General features: G+C 41.4%; 1 protein-coding gene across 1 annotated transcript; it reads left to right on the forward strand.

Moving 5' to 3' along the window:
- On the forward strand, positions 1–27864 carry LOC126284890 (pupal cuticle protein 20-like). The gene is made up of 4 exons (XM_049984144.1): positions 1–125; positions 11721–11962; positions 20749–20937; positions 26955–27864. The coding sequence occupies exons 1-4, from the start codon at positions 111–113 to the stop codon at positions 27052–27054; spliced, it is 546 nt and encodes a 181-aa protein (XP_049840101.1). The 5' UTR covers positions 1–110; the 3' UTR covers positions 27055–27864.

Raw genomic sequence — 27864 nt, forward strand, 5'->3', positions numbered from 1 at the left:
GCACGGGGAGGGAAGCCGAAACACCGATATATAAAGCCCCGAGAGCCCAGAGGAAGGCAGTTCCTGTGGAATTCTCTGACTTGTGAGCGTCAATAGCCATTGCAGCGGAAATGGTCCGATTCTTGGTAAGTACCGAACGCAGCAGCATAACTGCTCTTCTCTGCCAGCGTACAGACTCCAAAATATTCCTATCCTACATCTTCATCTATATCTACGAACTCTCCAAGCCGTCATATGGTGCCTGGCGCAGGGTATCTTTTACCACTGCTAGGAATTTCCTGGCCTCTCGCAAATGGAGCTACAGACAGCTTCCGTTCCTTCATGTTTTCGCTGCTCTTACGTGAGATGTACGTTGTGGACAGTAGAGTCGTTCTCCAGGCAACTGTACACAGCGTTCTTAAAATTATCTCTATAGTGTTCCACGAGCAGAACGTCGTCTTCCCTCCACAGATTCCCATTAAGTTCACGAAGCACCTACGTAATACTCGCTAGTTGATCATAAAATAACGGTATAGATCTAGCAGAACGCCACAATTCTTTCAATGTCTTCCTTTAATCCGACCTGGTGGGGCCCCAAACACTCGGACAGTACTCAAGACTGGGTCGCACTAATGTTCAATAAGCGGTCTCCTTTGCAGATAAACGACACTCCCTGAGGATTCTCCAAATAGGTCGATCATTTCTGATATCTACGACCGCTCCTACGTGGTCTTCCGTTTCATTTTGTTTTGCAATATTACGTCTACATACCTAATCGTCGTGACTGTGTAAGCAGCACACAACTAACACTGAAGTCTTGCGTTATGGGACTTTCCTACTCATCTGAATTAACTTTCTATTCAAATATGTGGTGCAATTGCCATTCATCACACCACTTACAAGTTTATACGATATTGCAGTCCAGGTGATACTCAGAATTACGATGCAAAGTTCCTTTGGATATGCATGTCCAAAAGAACTTGGCATCGTAATTCAGAATAACACAGGCACTGCAATACCGAAACAGGGCAAGCGACTTTCAAGTAAAATGTGTCACTTGTATGGGAATAATAATGGATGTAGAAGTGCTGGCTGCAGATGCGTGGCTGACGACATGTGGAAGTCTACATTAGGCCCTGCGTCGTACATGGATTGTCAAATGGTAAAGCGACCACACGTGGTAAGTTGGAAGTCCGGGGTTGAGCCCCGGCCAGGCACAAATATTCAGTGTCGTCATTCAGACCTACAGCTTATGATTGTCCATTTTCGCAATCGCGAATAGATTTAACGTAGTCAGAATATTTGTCTATGTCATCTTGTTTCTTCCTAGAATCAGTAAACGGCGACTTATTCCCACACACCATAGTATCATCAGCAAACAGCCGCAGATTGCTACCCATCTAGTCCTTCAGATCATTTACGTACGTTCAGTGTAACAGGGGCCGTACTATATTTCCTTGTGTCAACCCTGACGTTACTCTTGTCTCTGATCAACAATCGCTGTCGAGTACAACGTACTGAGTTCTATTACGTGAGAAGTCTTCAAGTTACGTACTGGGAACCTATTGCCTACGCTCGTACCTCCGTTAAGTCTGTAGTGGGGCAACTTCAGTGTGGTACGTCTTTCTTACATCACTGAAGAACCATATACAGGCACTTTCATCGTATTCAAATCTTAAACGTTATAGTTCTTCAGTGACCTCGGAGTGGTCAACAATGGAGTGGTTGTAAACTAAGCAGTTTCAGTAAAATTTTCTTCACGAGAACGTTTACATATTATTTTAAATTTCATTTTAACTAAATTTTTCAAGATAATTTTTAATCATTCTCAGATAAACCATTCATTCATTAACTACAAATTCAGGGTCCTAACATGGAAAACAAGCTGATTGATATACAAGATAATTCTCACTCTTTTAAAGATTTGACCAGCGTGTTTATCAATTCTTCGAAATTTATTTAATTTCATTTATTTATTTATTTTCCTCGTCAACATCAAGCCAGAAGCTCTCTCTCTCTCTCTCTCTCTCTCTCTCTCTCTCTCTCTCTCTCTCTCTCTCTCTATCTCTCTCTCTCCTCCCCTCAACCAAATCTAAGAAGATATCCTATACAAATACCGCTACCAGAAAACTGAAATATAATGGAAATTATTAGGTATCACAAATGGTGAAAGTATTAACGATGAGAAAAATACGTCTATCTATATTAATCTTCAGAAATGGAACGCTTAAAACAACAATAATCATAACAAGAGTATACATGAAACTACAGCTATATTTGACAGGAAAGAACATATTTAAATTGTGACTGTGGCAGTAACGAACTGAAGGGGAAAGAATTTTATGCGATATATTGCAAAATTTCGTCATAATAGGAAGGATTAAAAACGTAGTATCGCTCTGTTTGGAAGAAAATGACAGAGGCTACCGTGGGTGAGGGGGATGGGAGGAAGGCGTACTCATATGATACAGAACTGACCCCGTTGACCGTTGAGATTAGAGTAACTAAGTTACCTTGAATATAGCTGTAAGCATTTCTGCTTTTATTAGGTGTAAGATGAGGAGCAGAAGTTAGTGTTTTCCCCATGTCCTACGAAATTCGTCAAATATTGGCTACGAGAGTTCTCTGCTAGTTGGTCACTTCTTTACGACAACTTACTTGTTCAACATGTTTTAAAATTGATTTGCTCTTCTTCGAAACTGCTTCTCAGCTCGTGAAATATAATTCCCTTCTGGTACACGTTAAATTGGAGTTCAGGCTAGATGGCCCATGAGTTTTCAGTACTTCTGCTTTAAATAAAATCTAAACACTGAAAGTCATTCGAAAAGTAGTTTCAGTTAAATTTAGTTGGCTTTTAATATTTAACTGACATACTGTATCGACATATTAGTTGATTGTTGCACAACAAGGAGATGTTCCAGCCGGAGCCAATAAACGTACATAACATCGTTATTAACAGAAATGCCCATGAACAATGCCTCACCACCTCCCTCGAAGAAATGCGACGCAGTGCTTTGTTTTTAATTCGACTTCATTTAATTTAGCGTAAGTCAGAATGTTAGTAAACACTCTGACAGTTGTTATACGTAAGCTGCTTGCCTTCAGCCACATTCTGATAACGAAAATTCCAATCAATCCGAGCACTGGCTATCCTCGTGGTGTCGAAAGAAATGAGACGAAAATTGTCTGCTCGTGACAGAGTTAGGAAAAGTGACACTGAGACGACCGCTGGATAACTGAGGTGTTACAAATGTATTTGTGTAGTAACTAACTACAGGAGCATAAGTCTGTTTCAAGGACTTACTGTTACAAGAGAAAAAAAAAAGAATAAAAAACTGTGCGAAGACAGCACTCTAAAAGAAGAAATTCTTGCCAACGGATAGAAAATTAGTAAAACGTAGAGTGTACTATTGCATTTGGGGTATTTCTGAGTTTGTTGGATATACGCCACCTTTATGTAGAACGGTGATGCGGCTGCTTGAAATCTTGAAACGCAATAGCGCCCGAAAGGCCGATGAAGATCTTAGGGATAAATACTGAGTGCAAATTTTTCGGAATACTGAATTTCAAGCGGCTTAACGTAGATGGTCAAGTTGATTGATTAATTTAAGAGAATTAAGACGGAATGTAACAGTTATATGGGAAAAAGGCATCTGATGCATTGAGAGCATGGTCAAAAACTTGGAGACTTCCATCTGTAGAATGCCAAATGATAATAAATTATGATGACACCTAATGTGTAATAATTCACTGGCCAGCCGTCCTTACATCTCACTAGAAGATAGCTAATGACGCAGAAGGAAGTCAAGTTCCTTCCAGTTAGGACTTTCGAAGTGAAGGTCGCTTACGCCACGCATGTAGCTCTTAACGCTCCCGTTCTAACTGCGATTACTGGTGCTAAAAATCGAAGCTCCACTGCAGCACTATGCATCACCAGCTCAAAGCGAATATCGCTTGAGAATGTGACGATGTAGCTCTTGTCCGTCAGACAACTTAGCAAAACATATAAAAATGAACAGTCGAGATCGCAATAATATTTCTTTATTAACAGGTTTAGTTGTATCTACAAGCCACCTTCAGAACGTTTTTGGCCGCCTATGGCTGGTGCTGGAGGCTGCTCGAGTATTTCGTGATACCACCTGTTAATAAAGAAATATTATTGGCATCTTGATTTTCGTTTTCTAAATATAGAATCAGGTCGCTGCTCTCCATAGAATATGTTGTCACAATTCATGAACTTAGGAACATCTGACGGACGAATAGGATTATCCTCAACCTTTCTAAGCCTTTAAATTCTGAACTATGTTATTCTGTAAACTATCTGTCAATGTTGGGGTAGGCAGATGTCTGGCCACTATTATTTCCTTTAAGGATCACACCGGAATGACGATGCAGCTTCATTTAATAAACTGCTTTTCACCCTTGTTTACTTCGCTCACGGACTGTGGTGTCGCAATGAACTTTCATCTAGATCTGTATTTACATCACCGTCCCCCCATCCTGATTGATTCCCTTACGCAGACATCGCAGCCCATACCATTGTTATGTATTTCGGCGTTTGATCCGTCAGACCGGACCAATGTTGGATGGTCTGATGCTTCAGTGACAATCTTTCTGATGTGCTGTTTAGCTTCTCTACCTAGTACACAGTTTCAGTCACCTCGATTGCGACCTGACTATTGTCTAATTATGTCCCCTTCCCTTTTCTTGTGAGAGACATAGTTATTAGCGGCTTTGATTGCTCTATTCGACTATTCTATGTGTAACCTCACCGCATAAAATATAATGGGTACATACATAATGGAGATACCAAATTAACAGAGGAAAGACAACAATCCTGACAGACTGACACTTTAGTAGCTAAAATAATGCTCATTGTTGTATGATTACAAGAAGACACGTTACTGTTAGGTTACATTATTGCTAAAGAATACTGGAAGCAATCACATCCACTAAATATCTAGTAGTATGTTTACGGAGTGATATAAAGTAGAACAGTCATAGAAAGCTATTCGCAGACAAGGCAGATGCCACATGGAGGTTCATTGGAAGAATCCTCTGGAGGGCTAACCCACCATCAAAAGACGTTGCTTACTAGACCCTTGTTCGACTAGTACCTAACACTGTTCTTCAGTGTGAGACGTATACCAGGACTGAAACAAATAGTAAATTGTGTGCGATAAGGGGATGAATTAGTCGAGCTGCGTAATTAGCACAAGGGTAGCCTCTTGATTTAGAACTTCTTTTGGGGAGTAGAGGGAACAAATTGTTAGCCTACAAAACACATGCACTGACGCATCGACTGATTGTAAATTGAGTTGAGGAGGCAGATGAAGAGTGTTATGCACTAATTATGACGGTAAATATTCATCCTTTTGTTCTTGCTCTACACTTCAACGAAGATTGTTTTTTTGTGTAAGCTGTAGGTAACAATTTGAAGGACGTCAGTTAGATAAAAACGCGTGTATACACATACGTTTTTGCCGATATAGAAGCCGTAGGTCCTCTACATGTGACCCACACCCACAGACGCACCACTGTAGGCTGAGATATGAAGTTTTTTGTTCCCTTTCTCTCGTTGCTATTTCGAGGTGGGAGTTTGTGACTGTTGGGGGGAGGGGGCAGGGTTGGGGGGAAGGATGGAGAACAGTGATGTTATTTGATGCAACTGGCGGACCCACAGGCAGGTATCACCGTCCACGCCCGTTAGACCGGACCATTGTTGTACGATCTGACGGTTTTGCCCCAGGCCTTTTTGGCTTGTTGCTTTTTTAGTGTCTGCTACGGGTTTTGGGTATGTTGGTAAAGCTGTTTTAAAAAAACCATTCATTATTGATCTTTGTTTCTGCCAACCGAGCGTTTGGCTGCCACCATCGTCTCTGACGTACACGTACTGGGCGGTTTAACTAGTAGAGAAGCTATATACATACATTTGCAGGTGCTGGTGGCGTGCTCCGATCAGCTATCAATGTCTGGGTGTCAACATTAGTCTTTGAACAATCTGAACAGTAGCTAGTTCAGAGTTTCAAATGCGTTGCATCTCACGGAATTTCCCCTCGCTGCTCACACAAATTACAGATCTAAACAAAGACAGCAGTCAGTCGCAGACCTCACAATGTATGGCAGATCTGTATTCCGACCATAACGCAGACATCATCGGTGCATTACCAGAAAAGTCATACAGGAATAACCATGGTAATGCACCGATTAATACTGTGTTACAGTCTAAACCTATATCTGCAATAGGTTACAGATCCTGCGACCGACTTCTGTCCTTTAAATCTGAATATTCAACAGTGGCTGTACGCCATTGGTATCCAGGGAAAGTCAAAAGGAGAGATTACGTTTTATCCATATCGACTCTCTTAATTTGTTACTTTGGTGACTCTCTCGCTTTTCCGTTCCTGTTCTGTTTTTTGACATTAATGTTAATTTTATCCCAGATGCTTACAACTACTACAGAAAATCATGATTTATGGCGCAGACTACTCTGTAAGTGATTTGGCATTTAACGCTTGCTTACTTTGATGCACATCATTGCTTCGAGCAAGAATAGTTTTTATTTATGCCGCAAGGCGACAGTTTTTCAAACATACCTCACACATGCCTAATAACAACAGCGAGAAATCTCTAGTGTTCGCTTCTCAGTCGGAGGCCAAATTTGTGTGTTGCCAGCTGACACTTCACCTTCGCGAGTGTAAGGACAGCAAAGGCTGACATAGAACCAACTAGTTCCCGAAGCACAACAATTCATGCAACAAATGATACAACAAATGATAAACAGAACCCATTGTTGTGGTAGTGAATAAGAGAATTACTACGTCATGTATCTACATTCTAGAAATTTCTATGCTACAGTTGTAGCTCTTCATTTTGTCGCCATGAGGGAAACGCTCATTCAGCTGTTAATACTAGCCGGGTGTTTGAAACCGCTCGCGTGGAACAAAGCAGCTCCGGACCAAAGAGAAACCAGAACTGTCACATAGCGTGTAATGACGCATCAAATGCGACTTGCAGCGACAAACAATTTACCAACCGACCACGTAATCGCACTATTGTCAGCAGGAGATTTTCAAGGGACATTCTCAATGGTAGGCAAGCAGATCCACTGCACTCAAAGTATGAAACGTCCCCTTAGAACAATTATATAAGACTGGTCTATGTGAAACGTCCTCTTTGAACAATTATACACTACTGTGCTTAAACTGACACACAATATCTTTAGCGCAACGCAATCTGACTTCCAAAAATCCCTACGAAAGAATGGCCCTGACTAGCATTAACCTATACGTTTCACAAATCACTTACCTCACAAAAATCTTCGTTACTCAAGCTACTGCAATACAGCGAGCGCCACTACTGCCAGCTAAATAAAAGATTAAAACTACTGAAGGCACTAACTACTGATAGGCATAGTTAGCAAATGAAAGATTTTAATAGAGAACAAACAATGTATTTACCTCACTAGTCATAGTATATATAGCAGTTCATGACACCACTTCTTACAAATTTCAAAACTCCGCCATCTCTGTCCCCACGTCCACCACTGCTGGCGGCTCACCTCCAACTGCGCAACGCTACGCTCTGTTAGCATCCAGCTGCCGCTGCTCAACACTACAATGGCAGACAACAATGCAAACTAAACACAGACTGCGCACAGCACAGCCAGTGATTTTTCATACCGAGCGCTAAGCGGCGTTACCAATAAGAAAACGTAAACAGCCTACTTACAAAAGATATTTACAAGCTAGATAACACGACCTTACCTTGTAAAAATTCCTCATATCGAATTCCTCTACTGTATCATTTAGTTCTAAGCTCGCAATCGCGGGAGTGCAACGGAGCAACAGAAATTACAGCTAGAGGTATCTCCGTAGGTGCTGATATGATGGGTGAGATAAGTACTGTATGGTAACCTAGGAAATTTGTAACATTCATGCCGAGTACCCTTACAGTTAACTCCCTAATTGCAATAGCGTCGGGAAGTAAGGGAAATTATGGAGAGAGTTTAGGTCTCTATCTATATACATTAAGACATGGTGATATCTACACTGTTACAGACTGTGAACCAGGTAATTACGTCCTGTTGGACTTAAGGTTCCTCTTCTGTGAAGCTTAGGTATAAAAAGTGGCAAGCCAAATTAATTTGGTTTCCAGCAGGCAGCAGATAGCGTACAATGCCTCAGAAAGAGAATTTCCTACATTGCTTCAGTTTAAAGTACCCTGACCGTTCCACGACGTTGCTACTAAATGTAAGTAGATTGCTCAAAAATGCTAGAAATTACGTTTTTTGAATTATTTGATATTGCTGTATAGTTCGTGATATAACCTTATTATGTGGCAAAAAATTGGAATACAAAAACATTTAACATGTATACATAACTGTCTGAGAATGATGGTTTCCTCTCTTCGTGTATGCTGTCCTATCCTTATCGTCAGAAATGCACGTCTTATTGTGGCGTCTTCACTTAAATCCTTTGCTGTGGCTGACTGTGTTTACGTTGCCACCGTTAAAAAACGTATGAAGGACGCTTAGAAAGCATTGTTTAGTTTGATTAACGTCACTTGGCAGTAGAAGGAAGATGTCAGTCAAAACGAAGTTCAGTTCAACATTCATATCGATGTGCCTCTAATGGCACCTGGTGTTTTTATCACACTCGACACCGCTGTACACCCAGAAGGTTTTTATGGAAAAGGACTCCGGTCATGACAGCCTAAGATCTTATGTCGTAAGTCTTCTTCATATGTCTGTAAATTGTGGACACCTAAAATCCAGATAGCGACAGCAATGAGTAGAAGTAAATGCGACACGAGAAGGTGATCAGTCTAGGCCAAAACACTACAGGTTTACAATCGATGTGCAGCCATGGCAGATGCTTTAGTTCATTGTGAATTAATGTGCCTTGATCGCAATATAAATAAGCAGTTAAATTCCAGTGCACCGTTACTGGTTGTATCTCACAATGCAAGGACGCCAGCTAACTATATCGGGAGCGATGATCTAAATAAATATGATTGATGAACAACTGTACGAGTTACCAGACTGCTTCTTTACATTTCTACAAGAAAAATTTACAGACTGTGTGTCTCCATACCTAACCATGTCTAGTCGTAAAAACATTTTTGTGTTCTCATTTTGCGGCGGATGATAAAAATGTACCTCGAAGGAAGTAGCAACAGTAAATGATTTAAACAAGTTGACGAAGAAAGAACTCTTCCCCTGTACTTTTATTAGGTGTATTTATTGTTCTTGATCGTGGTTTCGGTCTATTGTGCTGACCTCTTGTGATAGCTGTAACAACGTAAATTTCTTAAAAACACGTTCAGCGTTGGGAATACCTTCTCTTCAGCATATACATTATAAAAACGGAAGTATATATATACATATATATTCCTTGCTGTAAGGCAATCATCGTGTAGGTGACGTGTCATGGTTCACTAGATATTATGACACAAACAATGAGATGCGTGAAAGGGTGTCGCATCATGCCTGACGATTTAACTTACTATTTCTTTGCAACTAACTTTATTCCCAACGTATTTCGCTAACAGTATTCACATATGCTGCTGAATGTACCTACACAAATACAGCATCATGCGACACGCTGTTCAAGAAGTATGGCATCATAAACGCTGATATTCGTAAAAAAATATCGCATCATGCATGAAGTTTTAATACATTTATTCATTACTAGCAAGACACTCGTACAGTCAAGTCAAATTTGTGAAATGGCTGCACTTGGAAGCGCCTTTGACAGCTTTCAATCGCGATGCGCAGTCGGCTGTAGGCAGAAACAATAGCCGTCTACGGAGCTTTGAGCAGTGGGCCATAGAGACGTTTACAAAGTCGTGTTGTACATACGCAAGCAGCGTACGAAAGCTGTCTAGGACCATGTTTCTTAACTTGGAAGCTATGCTTACACATTTGTATTTTTTTTACTCCTGTTTATAATTTCTAAAGTTTTTACCGCTAGAGGGAAATGAATTATTTTCGATACATCATTACAAACACAGTTAATTTCTTGTTTACGTTTCTATTAGGAAATTTGCAAAATAGCGGGGCATTCCAGGCTTCTCAGCTAGTGTTCTATATATATTTTTTTAATACAACTCTTCATATCTCACTATGAATGATGTTACATCATTGTGTTTCTGTGTCTGTCATGTGCGGGACTAATGATGGAAGGCAAAAGGAACTAAACGAAATTAAGAAAGAATTGCGCCGACCGCTGTGGCCGAGCAGTTCTAGGCGCTTTAGTCCGGAACCGCGCTGCTACTACAGTCGTAGGTTCGAATCCTGCCTCGGGCATCCATTTGTGATGTTCTTAGGTTTGTTAGGTTTAAGTAGTTCTAAGTCTAGGGGACTGGATGACCTCAGAAGTTAAGTCCCATAGTGCTTTGAGCCATTTGAACCATTTTTGATGCACAGTCGAATGTAGGCCGAAACAATAGCCGTCTACGGAGCTGTGAACAGGCGTTGCCGTAGAGACGTTTACAAAGTCGCGTTGTAGACACGCGAAGCAGCTTGCGCCCAGCTTATTATGCTTACACATTTGTATTTTTTGTACGCCTGTTTTATAATTTCTAAAACTCTTACCGCTAGAGGGAAATTACATTTTTTCGGTACATCACTGCAAACACAGTGCATTTTTTGTTTAGGTTTCTATTAGAAAATGTGGTAAATAGCGGCCCATTCCAGGTTTGTCAGCTAGTGTTTCATAAAAATATATATATATTTTTAAAAATTCAGCTCTTCCTACGTCATATGAATGATGCCAATTCATTTTGTTTCTGTGCCAATCACGTGCGGGACTACTGATGGAAGGCAACAGAAAATGAACGAAGTTAGCAAAGAATTGTGACTGTTAGTGGTCTTTGAATAACCAATGTACCAGGTGATCAAAAAATCAGTATAAATTTGAAAAGTAAATAAATCACGGAATAACGTAAGTAGAGAGGTACAAATTGACAAACATGCTTGGAATGATATAGGTTTTTATTAGTACCGAAAAACAAAAAAGTTCAATAAATGTCCGACAGATGGCGCTTCATCTGATCAGAATTGCAATAATTAGAATAACAAAGTAAAACAAAACAAAGATGATGTTCTTTACAGAAAATGCTCAATATGTCCACCATTATTCCTCAACAATAGCTGTAGTCGAGGAATAATGTGAACAGCACTGTAAAGCATTTCCGGAGTTATGGGGAGGCATTGGCGTCGGATGTTGTCTTTCAGCATCCCTAGAGATGTCGGTCGATCACGATACACTTGTGACTTCAGGTAACCCCAAAGCCAATAATCGCACGGACTGAGGTCTGGGAACCTGGGAGGCCAAGCATGACGAAAGTGGCGCCTGAGCACACGATCACCACCAAGCGACGCGCGCAGGAGATCTTTCACGCGTCTAGCAATACTTTTTTTCTTCTAATAAAACCCCATGTCATTCCAAGCATATGTGTCAATTTTTACCTCTCTATCTACATTATTCCGTGGTTTTTTAAGTTTTAAAATTAATACTGTTTTTTGAACACCCCATTCAACCATTTGTGCAAGTTGAAATTTAGGATTCTAACATTTTGAATTATCAAATTTCACTAGATTGCTTACTGTGCTAGAGTACGAGCGCTTCCTTCATTCGTTCACTGTACCGCACCGGCTGACAATATGTTGATGTGAAAAGTGCCATCAGTAACACGTAGTTTTCGACGCACGACGGATTGATCACTGTGCGTGACAGGTTGCAGCTATGGTGCTGGTGGCGGCGTGCTCGGCGCTGCCCCAGCAACCGCCGCCACCTCCGCCCCCGGCTGGAGCGGGTCCCGTACCTCCAGGAGGCCCAGCGCCGCCTCCACCTCCGCCGCCCCCGGCCCCTCCAGCGGGACCCGCAGGAGCGGCGGCGCCTGCACAGGGAGCCGGCGAGGAGGCGTCCATCACTTCCAGTAACTCCGTGATTAACGCCGACGGCAGCTTCAACTACAGGTGAGTGGCAGCTGTATACGTGATACTTCCTAGCCAGACGGAGCGACGAAAACAAGGGAAATGGTTCGGAGTTCAATGACCAAACGTCTTCGTGGTTAATTCGTACAGATGAAAATCGCTCAGGTCTAAAAAGTAATTTGTATAAGACGTTTCGGGAACCACATTAAGCCTAAACCACTGGGTCCTGACCGTGTTTCTACGCTGATAAATGCTATCCGGATATCACTGCGTGGTGAGAAATAGAGCACTGGATGTCACGTGACAGTATAAAATAAGGCGTGGAGTGTTGTGTTGTCTCTAGAGAAACAGTAACAGCAGGAATGACGGTCACAAGAGCTAAGTGTATTCGAACGTGATCATAGGATCTCACCTGAGTAACGAATCTAATTTTGCCAGACTGTTACCGACGTGACTGGTGAAGTGGAAATGCGAAGGCTCAAGGACTGCTAAACCAATACCAGGCCAAGCCTCAGGTACTGACGGACAGGCACTGTTTCAAACGGCCCCATAGAAAACTTAATGAGTTGCTCTGCTGATAAACCTCTACGTTATTTGATTTTCAAACAGCTGAGTAAAACTGAACGTACTCAGACATTACTCTCTTTACTTATTCTGATCAACACTAAACTGAAACACAATATGTTTTAGCGCAAAGCAATCTGAATCTAAAAAATCCCTACAAGAGAATGGCCCTGACTAACAATAACGTATACCTTTCATGAATCACTTACCTCACAAAAATCTTCGTTACTCGAACTACCACAATACAGCGAGCGCCACTACTTCCAGCTAAATAAAAGATTCAAACTACTGAAGGCACAAATTACTGATAGGCATAGTCAGCAAATGAAAGATTTTGATAGAAAACAATGTATTTACCTTAATAGTGTTCAAAAGTCATAATATATATATCAGTTCATGATATCCAGTATTACAAATTTACTCTTTCTGGCGGACACACGTCCAGATCATCCACTCTCAAAACTCCGCCTCTCTCTCCCCACATCCACCACTGCTGGCGGCTCACCTCCAACTGCGCAACGCTACGCGCACTTCACATCCAACTGCCCAACACTACAATAGCAAGAATTCCAACAATGCAAACCAGCCACAGACTTCACACAGGACAGTCAGTGATTTTCATACAGAGCGCTACGTGGCGTTACCATCATAAAAACCTAAACATCCTACTTACATGTTGAGTGTTGCGGTAGGTGGCTGTACAAAATCGCATGGTATAACAGAACTAATCACTCGTGACTTCCAAAGGGTCACCAACAGTCCAGATACAACAGTGTCTGTGCGTAAGTAGTTAAAAGGGACGGGTACAGTGGTCGAGCAGCTGGTCGTAAGCATTTCCGTAATGTGTGCTAAGGTATCTTGATGCGCTGTAAAGAGCGACTCCACGGGACAGTAGATGGCAGAAGTAACAGTTCTGGTCTGATCAATTACACTATATCTTGCGTCATTATGTTGGAAGCATTTCGATTTGCCGGAAGCCTGGAGGACGTTACCTGACATCACGTGTATTGCCAGTGGGGGACGTGGGTGTTTTTCGTTGTTAGGATAAAGTTCATCAAAATTCTAAACGCCGAAGGCTAAGAACATATTTCAGAGTGTTGAGTATTGCGTGCAGTTGGGGCACGACGCCGTTCGGAGAGGCCGCGCGGTTTCAGGCGCCACTCACGGACTGCGCGGCCCCTACCGCCGGAGGTTCGAGTCCTCCGTTGGGCATGCGTGTGTGTGTTGTTCTTAGTAACAATTAGTTTAAGTAGCGTGTAAGTCTAGGGACCGATCACCTCAGCAATTTAGTCCCTTAGGCATTCACACACATTTGAACATCTTCGGACACGATTATTGCATCTGCATAACGATGCTCTCTGTCATCAAGCAGCGTCTGTGATGCAATGGTTTGAGAACAATATCTTTTTGGAAATTGACTAGCCTGCCCACAGTCCCGATCACAACCCAACGGAACACTTTCTGAATGAGTCAGAAAGTCGATTTCGCTACAGATCTCAGAGTCCAGCGTCATTACCTTTTCTCGTTTCGACTCTTGAGGAAGAATGGGCTAACGTTCCTCCACCGACATTCGGATGCCTTACTGGCAGTATCCAAGTAGAGTTCAAACGGGCCGCGCGGGATTAGCCGGGCGGTCTGTGGCACTGCAGTCATGGACTGTGCGACTGATCCCGGCGGTGGTTCGAGTCCTCCCTCGGGCATGGGTGTGTGTGTTTGTCCTTAGGATAATTTAAGTTAGGTAGTGTGTAAGCTTAGGGACTGATGACCTTAGCAGTTAAGTCCCATAACATTCCACACACATTTGAACAAGTTCTAGGCGAAGGATGGGCATTAATTGGTGGCAGATATTGTTGATCAGATTCAGTATGAGTCCAGAGTTCAAGATACATCGTTGCTTACGTTATACTTGAATTTACCTCTTAGGTAATAATTCAAGATGATGCTCTGGTTCACTTATATACCTCCGAAAATCTACATTATAATAACTAATCGCACAGTGTAAAATAACGGTGGTTTCTGCATTTGTAATTAGTTTTTCTTGGGATATGAAACGTGTACATATGTGGCTGCGTGTACCTAACAGTAAGACATGTGACACAAGTATCTAACGATAAGATGTGTGAGTACAATTACGTTTAACACTCACATTCTCAAACTAGGCGTTTCAAAGTCCTGTATGGGCGACCACATTTCTCTAAAACAATTTATACAAAATCTCATGGCGAACACTTCAAGACTTTCAAGAAAAGCATTCGTAAATTAAGCATGGGAAAATATAGTTTTATGTAAAATCAGTGGGACAAACTTTAACATTCATTAATTAGTTACTACAACAAGCAATGAAGAGATAATATTGGAAAAAAGGAACACGATATCAACAAAGATCACAATGGAGTGATTACCAAATCTCTGACGGTATCTATGGACTCGTGCGTACCGAGTACGGCCGAATGTATGCAGTTACATATTGTTAAAGACCAGAACTCCATAACACCAAATACATTGTGGCAAAGTGTTCTGTAACGGTAGCATTAGAAACGAGGTATTAAGAACACAGTGTCAGAGTGTCAAAAAATTTAGTAACAGGAAGATAGTGTCAACGATTGACTTCTATAGGACTGTTGTACGAAAGTAATCTAATGATTGAGTATATAATAATCACAATGTTTATTTGACACTACAATAGTGAAGCCATAGTCACAGTAAACAAAATGTTTTCTTTGAAAAAGGGGGTTACATTACCGGTTTCAACGAACTACGTCGTCATTTTCAATTGTCAAACAACAGTTGGAGAATATATAATTCGAATTATGACCATACATCTGAGAAATAATGAGACTAGGCAACCGAGACAATAGTGGCACAAGCAAGTCATTAAAAGTTATACCCATGTTTGCCCAAACATTCACTCCATCTCCTAATGTAGAATAGATAAAAACTACGCCAGGGTGCAAACTGACAGGAATTACTGCAATGCGCCTGCCGTGACACAGCGGTCGTTGTAAGTGGTAAGTGATAATAAGTATGAGATTCTCCACATATTCTGGAAGGAAGGAAACATGACTGATGTAATGACTAGAAGAAAGCACAAGAGGACGAAGCATGTTATTATGAAGTCGGGCAATAACTTCCATGGACCTACAGGTAGCCGTGAAGGGCAAAGGCTGCAGCGGCAGACAGCAAGTGGAGTATATTTAAAACATAACTGAAACTGTTTGGTATATGTACTCGTAGTAGTCTGGGACAGATAGATTGACACATCTGAGAAAATCTTGGGGGCCAGTTTAAAACTGTCCGACGAAATAGAGAGGAAAAACAGATTATAAGAATAATCTAACGGTGAACTACAACTTTAAAAAACTTGTAATAAAATAGTGAAGCGCCGTGGAAGCGTCTTCTATGTAGTTTATCTACGGTGTTTAAATTACTTACAGACTAAATCTTGTGTGTTACGTTTAAACAGACCATGGGATATAGTTTGCCCTTTCTTTACCTAATTAGAACTCAGACATCGGCATAAATTACTTCACACTCAACAGTGCCTCAGTCTGTAATCTATGGTCCGAGAGCTTTTCGATTCAGCACGAATTAAATTAGTCGGTAAATAGATGTCTGTGTTGAGACGTCGTTCATACAAACCGAATAGTGGTATAAAATAAAATGCCAAATACACACGACGACTGAAAAGTACACGCTGGGTTTAATAACTCAAACAAGATCTAGAGTGAGCACTGATAAATTCCTCGGAAGTTTTAGACCGAAAATTGTACGGAAAAGAAAAATCCGGCAGAAGACAAATGCAGTCAGAGAATGAAACTGCAAAGAAAACAAGAATAAAATGGTCTGAAGAAAGGTAATTTAGGGTGAACAAAAAAGGATTATTTCTTTCAAAACCGGAAAAATGTATCCGAAAGAGTTGAGCATTCCAATAGGATTCTGTTGTACCTAACTGCAGACTATTAAATTAGATGTTAGACAGATTTAGTACTTAATGTGTAATGTATTAGGTCCTTGGAAATGCATTACAACACATATATATATGATAACAAAACGAATATACGTTTACCGACACGATTGTATCGGAATAAAGAGAGCTAATTACTAAATCGTTGCTTACGTTGTTGATTATGAATGAGCAACATAGAAATTAAGAAAACGATTTCCTGGTGCCACAAAAATGCTCATGAGTAAAATGAAATGAAATAAGATAGAGTTAAAATTATTACCGATACTTCATTACACTAAAAATGTTTATTGGCACAGTAGTTACTGTATTCAGCCTATTCTTTTAGTGCTCCTTCAAACTGATTTCAGCGCTGTATTTGCTCACCGTACAGAGAAGGCGCTACAGCTCCACGAAGGTTGCTGCGGAGGAAGCTGGAACTATCTGAGGATGATCGCAAGCTCGTTGTGGCAAGAGGTTACGTGTACCACCGTTAGGTGGCAGCTGCAGCTTGTGTAGGCGAAGGCCCTCGACTAATACGTTTGGACCGACAGCAAAATATAGGCAACCTGAATGCATTGCATTAGTAATGTGTGTTTTCTTAAGTTTGGTAACTTTCTGCAGATATAATTGAAACGTGTGGTTTCTTATAGTTTGAGGGTTGCTGAAGAGCCCGAATGACGTTAACGTCAATAGGCTACTCGAGATTACTTGTCCAAGCCAATTCAGTTCAGCTAATTTTAAAGATTTCTGTGAGATTCCCTATTTCTGTTGTGTACATATGAGTAAATCTGTAGTTTTGTTACACTCACTGGTCTCAAAATACGCAGACGCCATCGTCCATCCTTAATAAAAATTAACAAATTTATATTGCATCTTATTGTGGTATACCACTTTATTTGAAAACAAATGCGTAGCACAGTCGTTACGAACTTATTCAAACAAAGAGCACCTGCTTAGCTGAGTGATAACGTGATTGCTTACTGTAAACCGGGCACGGGATCGATTCTCGGCTGGATTGCTGATTTCTCTCTGGTCGTGGACTGGGTGTTGTGTTATCCTCATTATCGACAGGCAAGGCGCTCGTTGTGGCATCACCTGAAATAAGACTTGCAACTTGGCAGCCGATCATCCCCAGATAGGGCCTCCCCGGCCATCAATACTATACCATCATTTTATTTCATGTCTCAAATAAGACAAGATGACAAGTTCATTACGTAATGAACGATTTGTATCTTGGCACTGCTACAACTACAGCTTCAAGTTGTTACAGTTAGTGTTACAAATTAAAGCGCCAGAAAGTAACTTTTAAACACGATGAATAGTCATTTCGTGAATGATAAAAAAAAAGAATTCTTAAACATTTTACAGGTTCAGAATGATGGAGAAAGTACCGAAAGAAAATTCAATATTGAGAAAAACTGCAGTGTTCTAAGCCATAAATGCATTATGATGATACCATAATCATGTGTTACCGATGTCGGGTTATTATGGCTTGTAGCGTGGATGACATCATATACTGTATGTGCAAATATAGTCGCTTGCTAAGTTACTCTTTAATTTACATTTTACTCAAATTTTGTTGCCTTAATAGCTTAGAACAAATATTGTCTGTGAAAAGGGAGAAGGAACGGCATCCAGACAACCTCTGCCGCTAAAGCTGTGTAATCAAATAATCAACATGCCGATCATGTGAAGGCAATGGCTAAAGTCCAAGAGAAACAAAGAAGAATACATAGGAAAATGTATTATAGCAGTAGAAACTGATATCCAAAAATGGCTCAAATTAGTCTCACTGTAAATTCTAGGTTCACACGATAGTACGTTCGTTTTGCGAAGACATCTCGTTGCTCGTGAAGTATGCTTCTGGTTTCAAAAAGGGGTGTCTGCGATTATACAGGATGTCCCAAGAGGAATGGTCAACATTCAGGAATATGAGAGGAACGATAATTCGAAGCAAAAAACATTACTAAACCGAGGCTCTAAAATGCATACCTTAAGAGCTATGAGCACTTGACCATCTCTTCTACCATGAACAACGTTTCTTCTACTTAACAACTGCTTATAGCTCCGAAATAATTCATTGAAGAGACAGTTTACTCTTGTTTAGGACGATACCACATACCAAAAGGGCATCAGTAGAAGAAGTTAATGCCGGGCTTGTACACTGGGCCGGTCTCATTTATTTATTTTGTTTCTTTCTTTTTTTTATTTAATCTGATGTCTTACAGTGGACAAGGGTTTCACATATACAGTACCTTTTTTACGGTATAGTGATGTACCTTTTTTTTTAATCACCGTGACCTAAGGGAGGAAACAGTTTTGATACGACAAATAAAATAAAATGAATTGAGTGTCTGAAATGGCAATGTGAGTAAATAATACTGGCTATGAACTAATGAAGTTAATACTGGCAGTACTTGTACTGGTGTAGCTGCTGCCGCTAATATTGATATTTAGAAGAGGAAGACGAAGATAGTCAATAACAATGATAATAATGACAATAATGACAGTGTCGGATATAAAAATAATTTCTACGTATACAAATTAGACGTTTTCTAATACAGCAAGATCTGAGGAAAGAAAATTGAAAGAGAATGCACCAGCTAAAGATTCTGGGAAATGAGGAAGATCTGGTTGTGGGAAAAAGGATGTACAAGTCTAACAGGTGCGTGCAGTTACAATGGTTATCATTATTGCTGCTTTAGCAGATATGTCATTTACTGTCTTCTTAATCTGGAGATGTTACTCAGTTCTCTAACATAATGCAGGAGATTATTCCAGGGTCTAGTTACTGCTACTAAGGACTTCGTGAAAATGTCTGAACGATGGACTAGGTAGGAGGGGTTTTTGCTCTGATGAGTAAAGAGTGTTTCTGCCATGTTGTTCAGACAAGGGAATCAAGGAGAGATGCGGTGGACGGTGTACGATGACACGACAGTAGAGAAGACAGAGGGTATGCAAATCTCTGCACTTGTCGGGACGCAGGCAGTACAGCTGTGCTTATGATGGTGAAATATAATGAAAGAATCGAACTTCAAAAAGACAACTAAAACATTCATAACCAGTTCCAGGCGTCGTGAGCTTTCCTGAGAAAGGCCTTTCGGCATAACATCACTTTAATCAATATTGGAAGTAGAAGTGTTTGTACAAGTTTGCTATGGAGGTCAAGAGGGAAGAGCTTCTTTAATATTTTTGTACGACATGGAGAGATTCCGGTGCTTTCTTGCACACTTTGGTTACGTGCTCAGAACAGTTTAGATTTTCATCCATTGTTATTCCTACATCTGAGAACAGTCCCATTTAGGATTAAAATGATGGGAATCTCGATATGCGATTCGAAAATATTTAGAAAATCATTATGGAAGGTGTTCATAGTTCGAAGGTATGCAGCTATGAGCACATTGAAACGTTCCCTTAGAAGAATTGTACAAGACTGTGCTTAACCTGACACACAATATTTTTAGCGCAACGCAATCTGACTTCCAAAACACCCTACGAAAGAATGGCCCTGACTAACATTAACCTTTACGTTTCACAAATCACTTACCTCACAAAAATCTTCGTTACTCAAGCTACTGCAATACAGCGAGCGCCACTACTGCCAGTTAAATAAAAGATTCAAACTACTAAAGGCACTAACTACTGATAGGCATAGTTCGCAAATGAAAGATTTTAATAGAGAACAAACAATGTATTTACCTTAATAGTCATTATATATATATATATATATATATATATATATATATATATATATATATATATATATATATATATATATCAGTTCGTGACACCAATTCTTACAAATTTCAAAACTCCGCCATCACTCTCCCCACGTCCACCACTGCTGGCGGCTCACCTCGAACTGCGCAACGCTACGCGCTGTTAGCATCCAGCTGCCGCTGCCCAACACTACAATGGCGAGTATTACAACAATGCCAACCAGCCACAGACTGCACACGGCACAGCCAGTGATTTTCATACCGAGCGCTATGTGGCGTTACCAAAAAGAAAACCTAAACAGCCTACTTACAACATGTTTACTGGACTTCAAGGGATCGCTACTGCCGTATCCCTGAATATGTGGACGGTGCCTCCTAGAACTCCCTGAGTACATAATATCATTTTCCTACATAATAATCACTTCCTTGCACTTCGTTGTTGTTGTACAAAATATGTCGCAACTGTTGTCTTACATATTGTGATCACTGTGTCTTGGTACCAACTCACCAGTTGGTCCACAGGATTATATATCCTTATTCGTGCTGTGTTCAAGTCAGAGACGTAGAAATGAAATGTTTTCCCCATTCCGTGCTGCCAGTTACGAGCTGAGCAACGGCATCAAGGCGGAGCAGTCGGGCTACCTGAAGCCCGGAAACTCGACCTCTGGCCCGCAGGCGCGCCTGGGGGCGGAGGGCGGCGCCGACGACGAGGGCTCCGGGGACGAGGTGCAGGTCGTCACCGGCTCCTTCTCCTACGTCGCGCCCGACGGCAAGACCATCAGCGTCAGGTGGGTCGCTGCCGCACGCCACCTCCATAGGGAAACAAAAGACGGAAGGCATGCCGTCGAAGTCTCCAATGAGTGTCATTTTGTCGATGTACGGGGTGGTTGTAATTAAGGGGGAGCTGGTCACAGAGGTCCAGTGTGGACTGTAATTATCGTTCCTCAGCGAAACTTGGTAGATATTTTAAAGTGTTTTTGTGAAAGCGATTTACACTAGGGACAAAAAATTCCAGTTTTGATCACCAGGTGTAAATCTAGCGCTGTGAATGCAAGAAATACTTACAGGAGTCTTTCCAGAAAAAAGTTAAACAAGTAAGATAAACGTAATGTTGATTTTACGAGGGTCGGTCAAAAAGTAATGCCTCCCATTTTTTTCTACTTAAAAAAATTAAGTTAAGTGAAAAATTTGAATTTGGCGCCATTCCTCAAACCTTCTTCTGCAATCCACTGCAGTAGTAACTATCAGTGTCAACAGGTGGCAGCACAGCAGAAGTTTGTAAGATGGCCGACATCGATGTTCGTTTGAGACAGCGTTGTGTGATTGAATTCTTGAATGCAGAAGGTGAAACGCCCATACGCATTCATGAAAGACTGAAGAAGGTGTATGGTGTTGTGACAGTGGATGTCAGCACTGTTAGACGATGGGTTCGTCGTTGTAAGGAAGCTGAAGGGCAAACACCGTTGACTGACGAAAAGCGGAGCGGCAGGCCGGTGAGTGCAGTGACTCCACACAACATTCAGCAAGTTGATGACATCATTCGTGGTGACCGTCGGGTGACTGCAGATGAAGTGTGTCGCATTATTTCTCTTAGTAAAGGCAGTGTGATCACGATTATTAAACAATTGGGGTACTCAAAAGTTTGTGCACGGTGGGTTCCAAGAATGTTAACCGATCAGAATAAAGAGGCAAGGAAAACAATAGCCTCCCAACACTTGCAGCGCTTCCGTTTGGAGGGAGATGAGTTTCTGAAAAAAAATTGTGACCGGGGACGAAACATGGGTGCATTTTTTTTTAACCCGAATCAAAGAGGCAGTCAATGGAGTGGCGTCACACAAGCTCGCCGAGGAAGAAAAAATTCAAAACTGTGCGATCGGCAGGGAAAGTTATGGCAACAGTTTTCTGGGATACAGAGGGTGTGATTCTGGTTGATTTTTTGGAGCAGGGATGCACAATAAATTCTGTTCAATACGTCACAACCCTCAAAAAACTTAAAGCACGTCTTCAGCGAGTTCGCCCAACAAAATCAATGGCAGATGTTCTTCTTTTGCATGACAATGCAAGACCACACACCAGTCGTCACACCTCTGACGAGATTGTCAAAATTGGATGGGAAGTTTTGCCTCATCCCCCATACAGCCCTGACCTGGCACCATCAGACTTCCATCTGTTCGGGCCACTAAAAGAAGCTCATCGTGGGATTCATTTTGAAGATGAGGAGGCCGTCAAAACATCCGTGCGTCAATGGCTTAGGAAGCAGAGCTGTGATTTTTACCGTGCTGGGATACATGCCCTTGTTCAAAGATGGACCAAAACTGTAGAGATGGGCGGAGATTACATTGAAAAATGACAAAATGATCCTCAATGTTGTGGTTTTCAACCTATGTAATTGCATTTAAATTTCGTGACAATTAAACGTAGAAAAAAAAGTAGGAGGCATTACTTTTTGACTGACCCTCGCATTATCAACAGTTCAATATGAGCACCAGAGACGTCGACGAGATGATTTACAGCGACGAATTTGCACCTGGTGGTGAAAAGTGGAACAGCTTTTTTCCAGAGTGAATCGGTTCCCCATTAACGCATTTGCACACCCATCACGTTTTCGTGTCATACGGTAATTACAGCGTATAGCCGACCTCTGTGATTAGCAGCACTTTAATTAAAACCACCTGCTACATGCTGACAAGTGATTTAGGCAAAATTACTTTTGTAGTAATCGTATATTTAGGCAAAGCTGTTGCCAAAGTTCGCTAGTACACATTCCTCAAAATTCAAAAAGTGGCACTGATAGAATACACAGAGCGTAATGTTGTATAAAATCAGACTGCAGCTATAAGAGTCGACAGAAAGTTGGAGTTTAGAAGGGAGTAGCACAGGGTTTTAACCTACCCTCTACATATACTGAGCAGTCTGTGAAGGGAACGAAGGAGAAATTTGCTTCGGGAATTGATGTTCAGGGAAAAGATATAATACCTTTGAAATTCGTCCATATCATTGAAACTCTTGTTCAGATGTAAAGTACTTGCAAGTGGAACGGAATAAACAGTATCTTCAAGAGAGGTTATTAGATATATGTATCAGCAAAAGTGAAACAAGGGAAAAGGATGTAATGGAATTTTGAACTGCGATATGCTGAGATAATTAAATTTCGGAATGAGATACAACAAATAGATGATGAATTGTGGCTTTTCTACTAAAAAGTAGGCGTCGGAGGTTGAAGCAGAATGGATATATAATGCAGCGTGACAGTAACGAGAAGAGAATCTCTGAAAAAGAAAAATTAGTTACGTCATATTAGTGTCAGAAGTCTTTTCTGACTGTATTAGTCTGCAGTTTAGCCTTCTATAGAATTGGAACGGTGGAGACAATAACAGAAACGATTCTATCGAAATCTGCAAAGTGCTGAAGATTGTGTAAAATATATATGGATCTAAAATGTCTATCAGTTTACTGAATAGTGTACAACGGATATTCGGAAAGTAAGTTCCGATCCGTCAAGAAATGGAAACCACTGTGAAAATCTAATGAAGCTTTGCACATATGTGTACGACAGTGTCTCTAGTATGTCTGTCGGTTACGTCACTTCCCTCCTTTTAGTTCTGAGCCCATGGTGAGCACATAAAGATGCGTAGAAAATAGTGTATCCCGCCAAGTATGAGGTCCTGGTGAGAGATTTCGCTTGATGTTATGCAGCCCCTTTACAGAACTGTCATACGGTTCCTACTTTATCACAATTCTCGGTCGCAATCTGCAGGGGCAAGGAAAATGCTCCTGCAGCGTTTTAGATGGGAAGTGTTTGATCACCCGCACTGGAGCCCGTAACTGGCTCCCTCTGTGTTTCATCACTGCTCACATTAACTACTGGCTATGAAGACAACATTTTCGCACAAGAAACGAGCCATAGATGAGCGCAGAGAATTGGCGGGAAGCACATGCGTCTGCCTTCTATGACGCGGGTCTTGGAAAGTAGGTACAACGCCACAACAAACGTCTAAGTTGGAGTGGTGACTATGTAGAGTAGTGGCTGGAAGCTGTAGCTAAATGTTGCAGATAAAATATTTCTGATTTTCAAAGTGGTTTCCATTTCGCGACCAGTCGGAATTTATTTTCCGCTTAGCCATAGTACATATACATGTCATGGGTTGTTCGTTTACCTAAATTGATTATTGTAATGTATCTTTAAGATGACATTGCTCTTTACCCAGACAACCTTCGCCGCTATACTGTTGCCAGACAGAATTTCTCTAGCTTTCCTTCAATTGTGTATGTTTGACTTCTATGCTGTATCATTTATTGTATGTGGTTTTTCCTTATTGAACGAACACTGTTTGGCAGCAAATGGCTATAGTACCAGGTCTTGTACTCCCTTTCATTCCATTACCCATAACAACTCAGATAAACAAAACTACACAAGCAACAGGAGGAACTCGAAATTAAGCATACATTTCCCGTAATCTGATGGATGTAAACGGGCATCATTTCAATACGCAAATAACACAGAATGTTCTTTTACAAAAATGTGTACACACAAGGAAGGGGGGGGAAGGAAAAGCTGTCTTTCTCACCAGCTGTTTACGATGTTAAGTGCATTGATCAATTGCCACTAAAATCCTGACCACAGTGCAAACACAGTCGCACCTTCACTGGAAAACAAAAACATTATTCGAGAGATATGGTTGAGAACGTCAGTAGAATTCTCAAATGCTTAGGCCGTACATTTCTCAGATGAGTGTGTAGAACGTACCCAATTCATCTGGTATACTCATGGAAAGCTTTAGCAAGTGTTTGCGTATAAATACGGAGTGTAGAGATAAGTCTTCCCCATTATGTTTGTATAAATACCGTTACTCATAAAATTAAGTGCTACATTACGAGGGCTGTTCGAAATGGAAACCACACTGAAAATCAAAAACGTTGTATTTGCAACAGTTAGGTGCACCCTGCAGTCATTACATCTGTAGTAGCATTGTACCATCTTTCCAATACCCTCATCACACATGGCAGTCCCGTATGCTTTCAGCCAGTTCTCTACTCTGATCTGCTGTGCGTTGTCTGAGCCACAATGTTGTCTTCATAGCCAGTGGTTGATGGGAGCAGAGATAAAAATAAGAGGGAGCAAAGACCGAGGTATGAAGTGGGTGACCAAATACTTCCCATCGAAACGCTACAGGAGTGTCCCATTGCCCCTGCAACTGGCGGCCGAGAACTGTCGTAAAGGAGGAACTGCGCGACAGTTACGTTGTGTGGACTGCATGAAATCAGGCGAAATCTCTCCCAGGTGGGAGACACTACTTTCGCACATCTTTACGTGCTAACAGAGCGCTTAGAACTGAAAAGAGCGACGTGACGCGTTCGATGGACATACTACGCACACTGTCCAACACATAAGTGCAAAGCTCCGTCGGAATGTCGCTGCAGTTTCCATTTCGCGATCTATCGGACCTTACTCTCCGGACAACCCTCGTATCACTACAAAATATTTAATTGTATTTTGTTTACCCAAGGTTAAAACAAATTATAAATTTTTTTACCAATCAACACCTGTATATCATTTTCTTTTAAGTTGTTGAAATTTTGTACCAACTGCGACATGGTCGCGTATATAAACAGTGATCCAATACTGTCAAATGTTTTTTATTCCAGTCTTTGATCACAATATGAATTCTTTAGACGACGACCGGTTTCAGTCCGTAATGACCAAGTCCTGAAGTGATAAGGCCATAATGGCATCGTCAAAACATTCTGATTATATGTTTTGACGATGCCATTATGGCCTTATCACCTTAGGACATGGTGTAAAAAAGATCTGAGGATGGTCATTACGTACTGAAACCGGTCATCGTCTAAAGGATTCATATTGTGATAAAAGACTGGAATAAAAAACATTTGAAATGTTATAGACATAACGTCAGAATACCAGTTGTTGTCCTAGCCGCTGCCCTTAAGTTCATGTTCTCTATGTACTAACGTACCAGAACTGGTCGTGCGGTAGCGTTCTCGCTTCCCGCGGCCGGGTTATCGGGTTCGATTCCCGGCGGGGTCAGGGATTTTCTCTGCCTCGTGAGGGCTGGGTGTGGTGTGCTGTCCTTAGGTTAGTTAGGTTTAAGTAGTTCTAAGTTCTAGGGGATTGATGACCATAGCTGTTAAGTGCTCAGAGCAATTTTTTTGAACTTAAAAGACCTAAAAGCCTGGCAGTATTCAGTATCCGGAAGCATTTGATTGACTTTTTCCACGAAAGAAAATGCCAGACAACAAGCACTTGTAAGATGCTCTAATGCTACACCTATTCACTAAGGGAGGAAGATACGTTGTGCATTATACGTTGTTGTCATGTAAGTGTGGCCAACGAGTAGTAAATACTAAACTGTGGTTCAAAAAATGGTTCAAATGGCTCTGAGCACAATGGGACTTAACATCTCAGGTCATCAGTCCCCTAGAACTTAGAACTACTTAAACCCAACTAACCTAAGGACATCATACACATCCGTGCCCGAGGCAGGATTCGAACCTACGACCGTAGCGGTCGCGCGGTTCCAGACTGAGGCGCCTAGAGCCGCTCGGCCACCAGCGGCCGGCACTATCCTGTGATATCAGTGAAAATAAGAAGGTTCACGTGACCTCTTTTGACTCTCTACAAAGGCAGGGCCACAGTGTAGCTGTAAGCTGATTCTGAGCTACATCTAATGTATCATAGCTTTCTCTACGTTGTAAATGAAACAGCGGTCTTGTCTTGCGATTGGTCATGAAGTTTTCGCGGCAATTAATGTACCCTACGTGACTTCTTACATGTGTCTGGTCACAGGTACACGGCTGACGAGTCTGGATACCACCCGATGGTCGACTACGGCGGTCAAGGCGGTCAGGCTGGTCAGGCCGGTCAGAGCGGCCAGCCTGCGCAGTAAAGGCGGACGTCGACTGGGTGACAACGGTTCGCTGCCAACGACTCGGTGCACAATTCTCGGAACAATCCTACGCCAGTTTCACAACCAGCTGTCTGGAGACCGCCCGCCTCCCGCCTGCCTACTGCTTTCGCCGAGCTCGACAAGTATTGTGGTTAACTGCCATGTCAGTATTGTGATCGACTCACTGGTAACGTCAGTTCTTATCCCTCGATGCTACTTACAACACTGGAAAAGAGGAATTCCTACTTTTAACTCCTACCGTGCAACGCACCACTTACTGTCGCGGTCGGCGAGCTGGAGAGCTTAAGTTGTTCCAAAAAATGCGGTTTGGTCTCCGGTGACTGTTAATATTGTAATGCGAGTGCTCCTTATTCTACCTCTTTCCTCTTGTGCAACAACCAATAATTTATGAAACAGGACTTCCAGCACTGAAGTGCTTCCTGCTTTTTCGACACATACGCTCCTGGACTGTTTGATTTTCATTATAATACCGGCCTACACTGTGGGCATTATGTTTCTCAGTTTTACTTCCTTGAAAACTAGAGATCAAAGTCAATAAAGATCTCTATTCGATCACTAACCTCAGTTCATCCTCCTAATGGTTTATCTGTATATACTATTGATACTGTATGTTAGCTTCAAATCCATGGGTTTTCACTAACATGTAATATACTTGCAGTTCTCTATTGATATGGAAAAGGAATGATGTGTGGATATTTTTTTGTAATTTTATTTTGTAACTTTATTATGAATGTGTGTAAGTATGTATGTATTTCCAAATAAATGACCTTTTGATATGAGCATAAGAAA

Source organism: Schistocerca gregaria, chromosome 8, assembly GCF_023897955.1.
Source record: "Schistocerca gregaria isolate iqSchGreg1 chromosome 8, iqSchGreg1.2, whole genome shotgun sequence".
NCBI classification, from domain to species: domain Eukaryota; kingdom Metazoa; phylum Arthropoda; class Insecta; order Orthoptera; family Acrididae; genus Schistocerca; species Schistocerca gregaria.

Coding starts and splice junctions, on each gene's coding strand:
- LOC126284890 (XM_049984144.1), top strand. Junction 11,963..20,748: donor GACGGCAGCTTCAACTACAG/GTGAGTGGCAGC, acceptor CCGTGCTGCCAG/TTACGAGCTGAGCAACGGCA. Junction 20,938..26,954: donor GGCAAGACCATCAGCGTCAG/GTGGGTCGCTGC, acceptor GTCTGGTCACAG/GTACACGGCTGACGAGTCTG.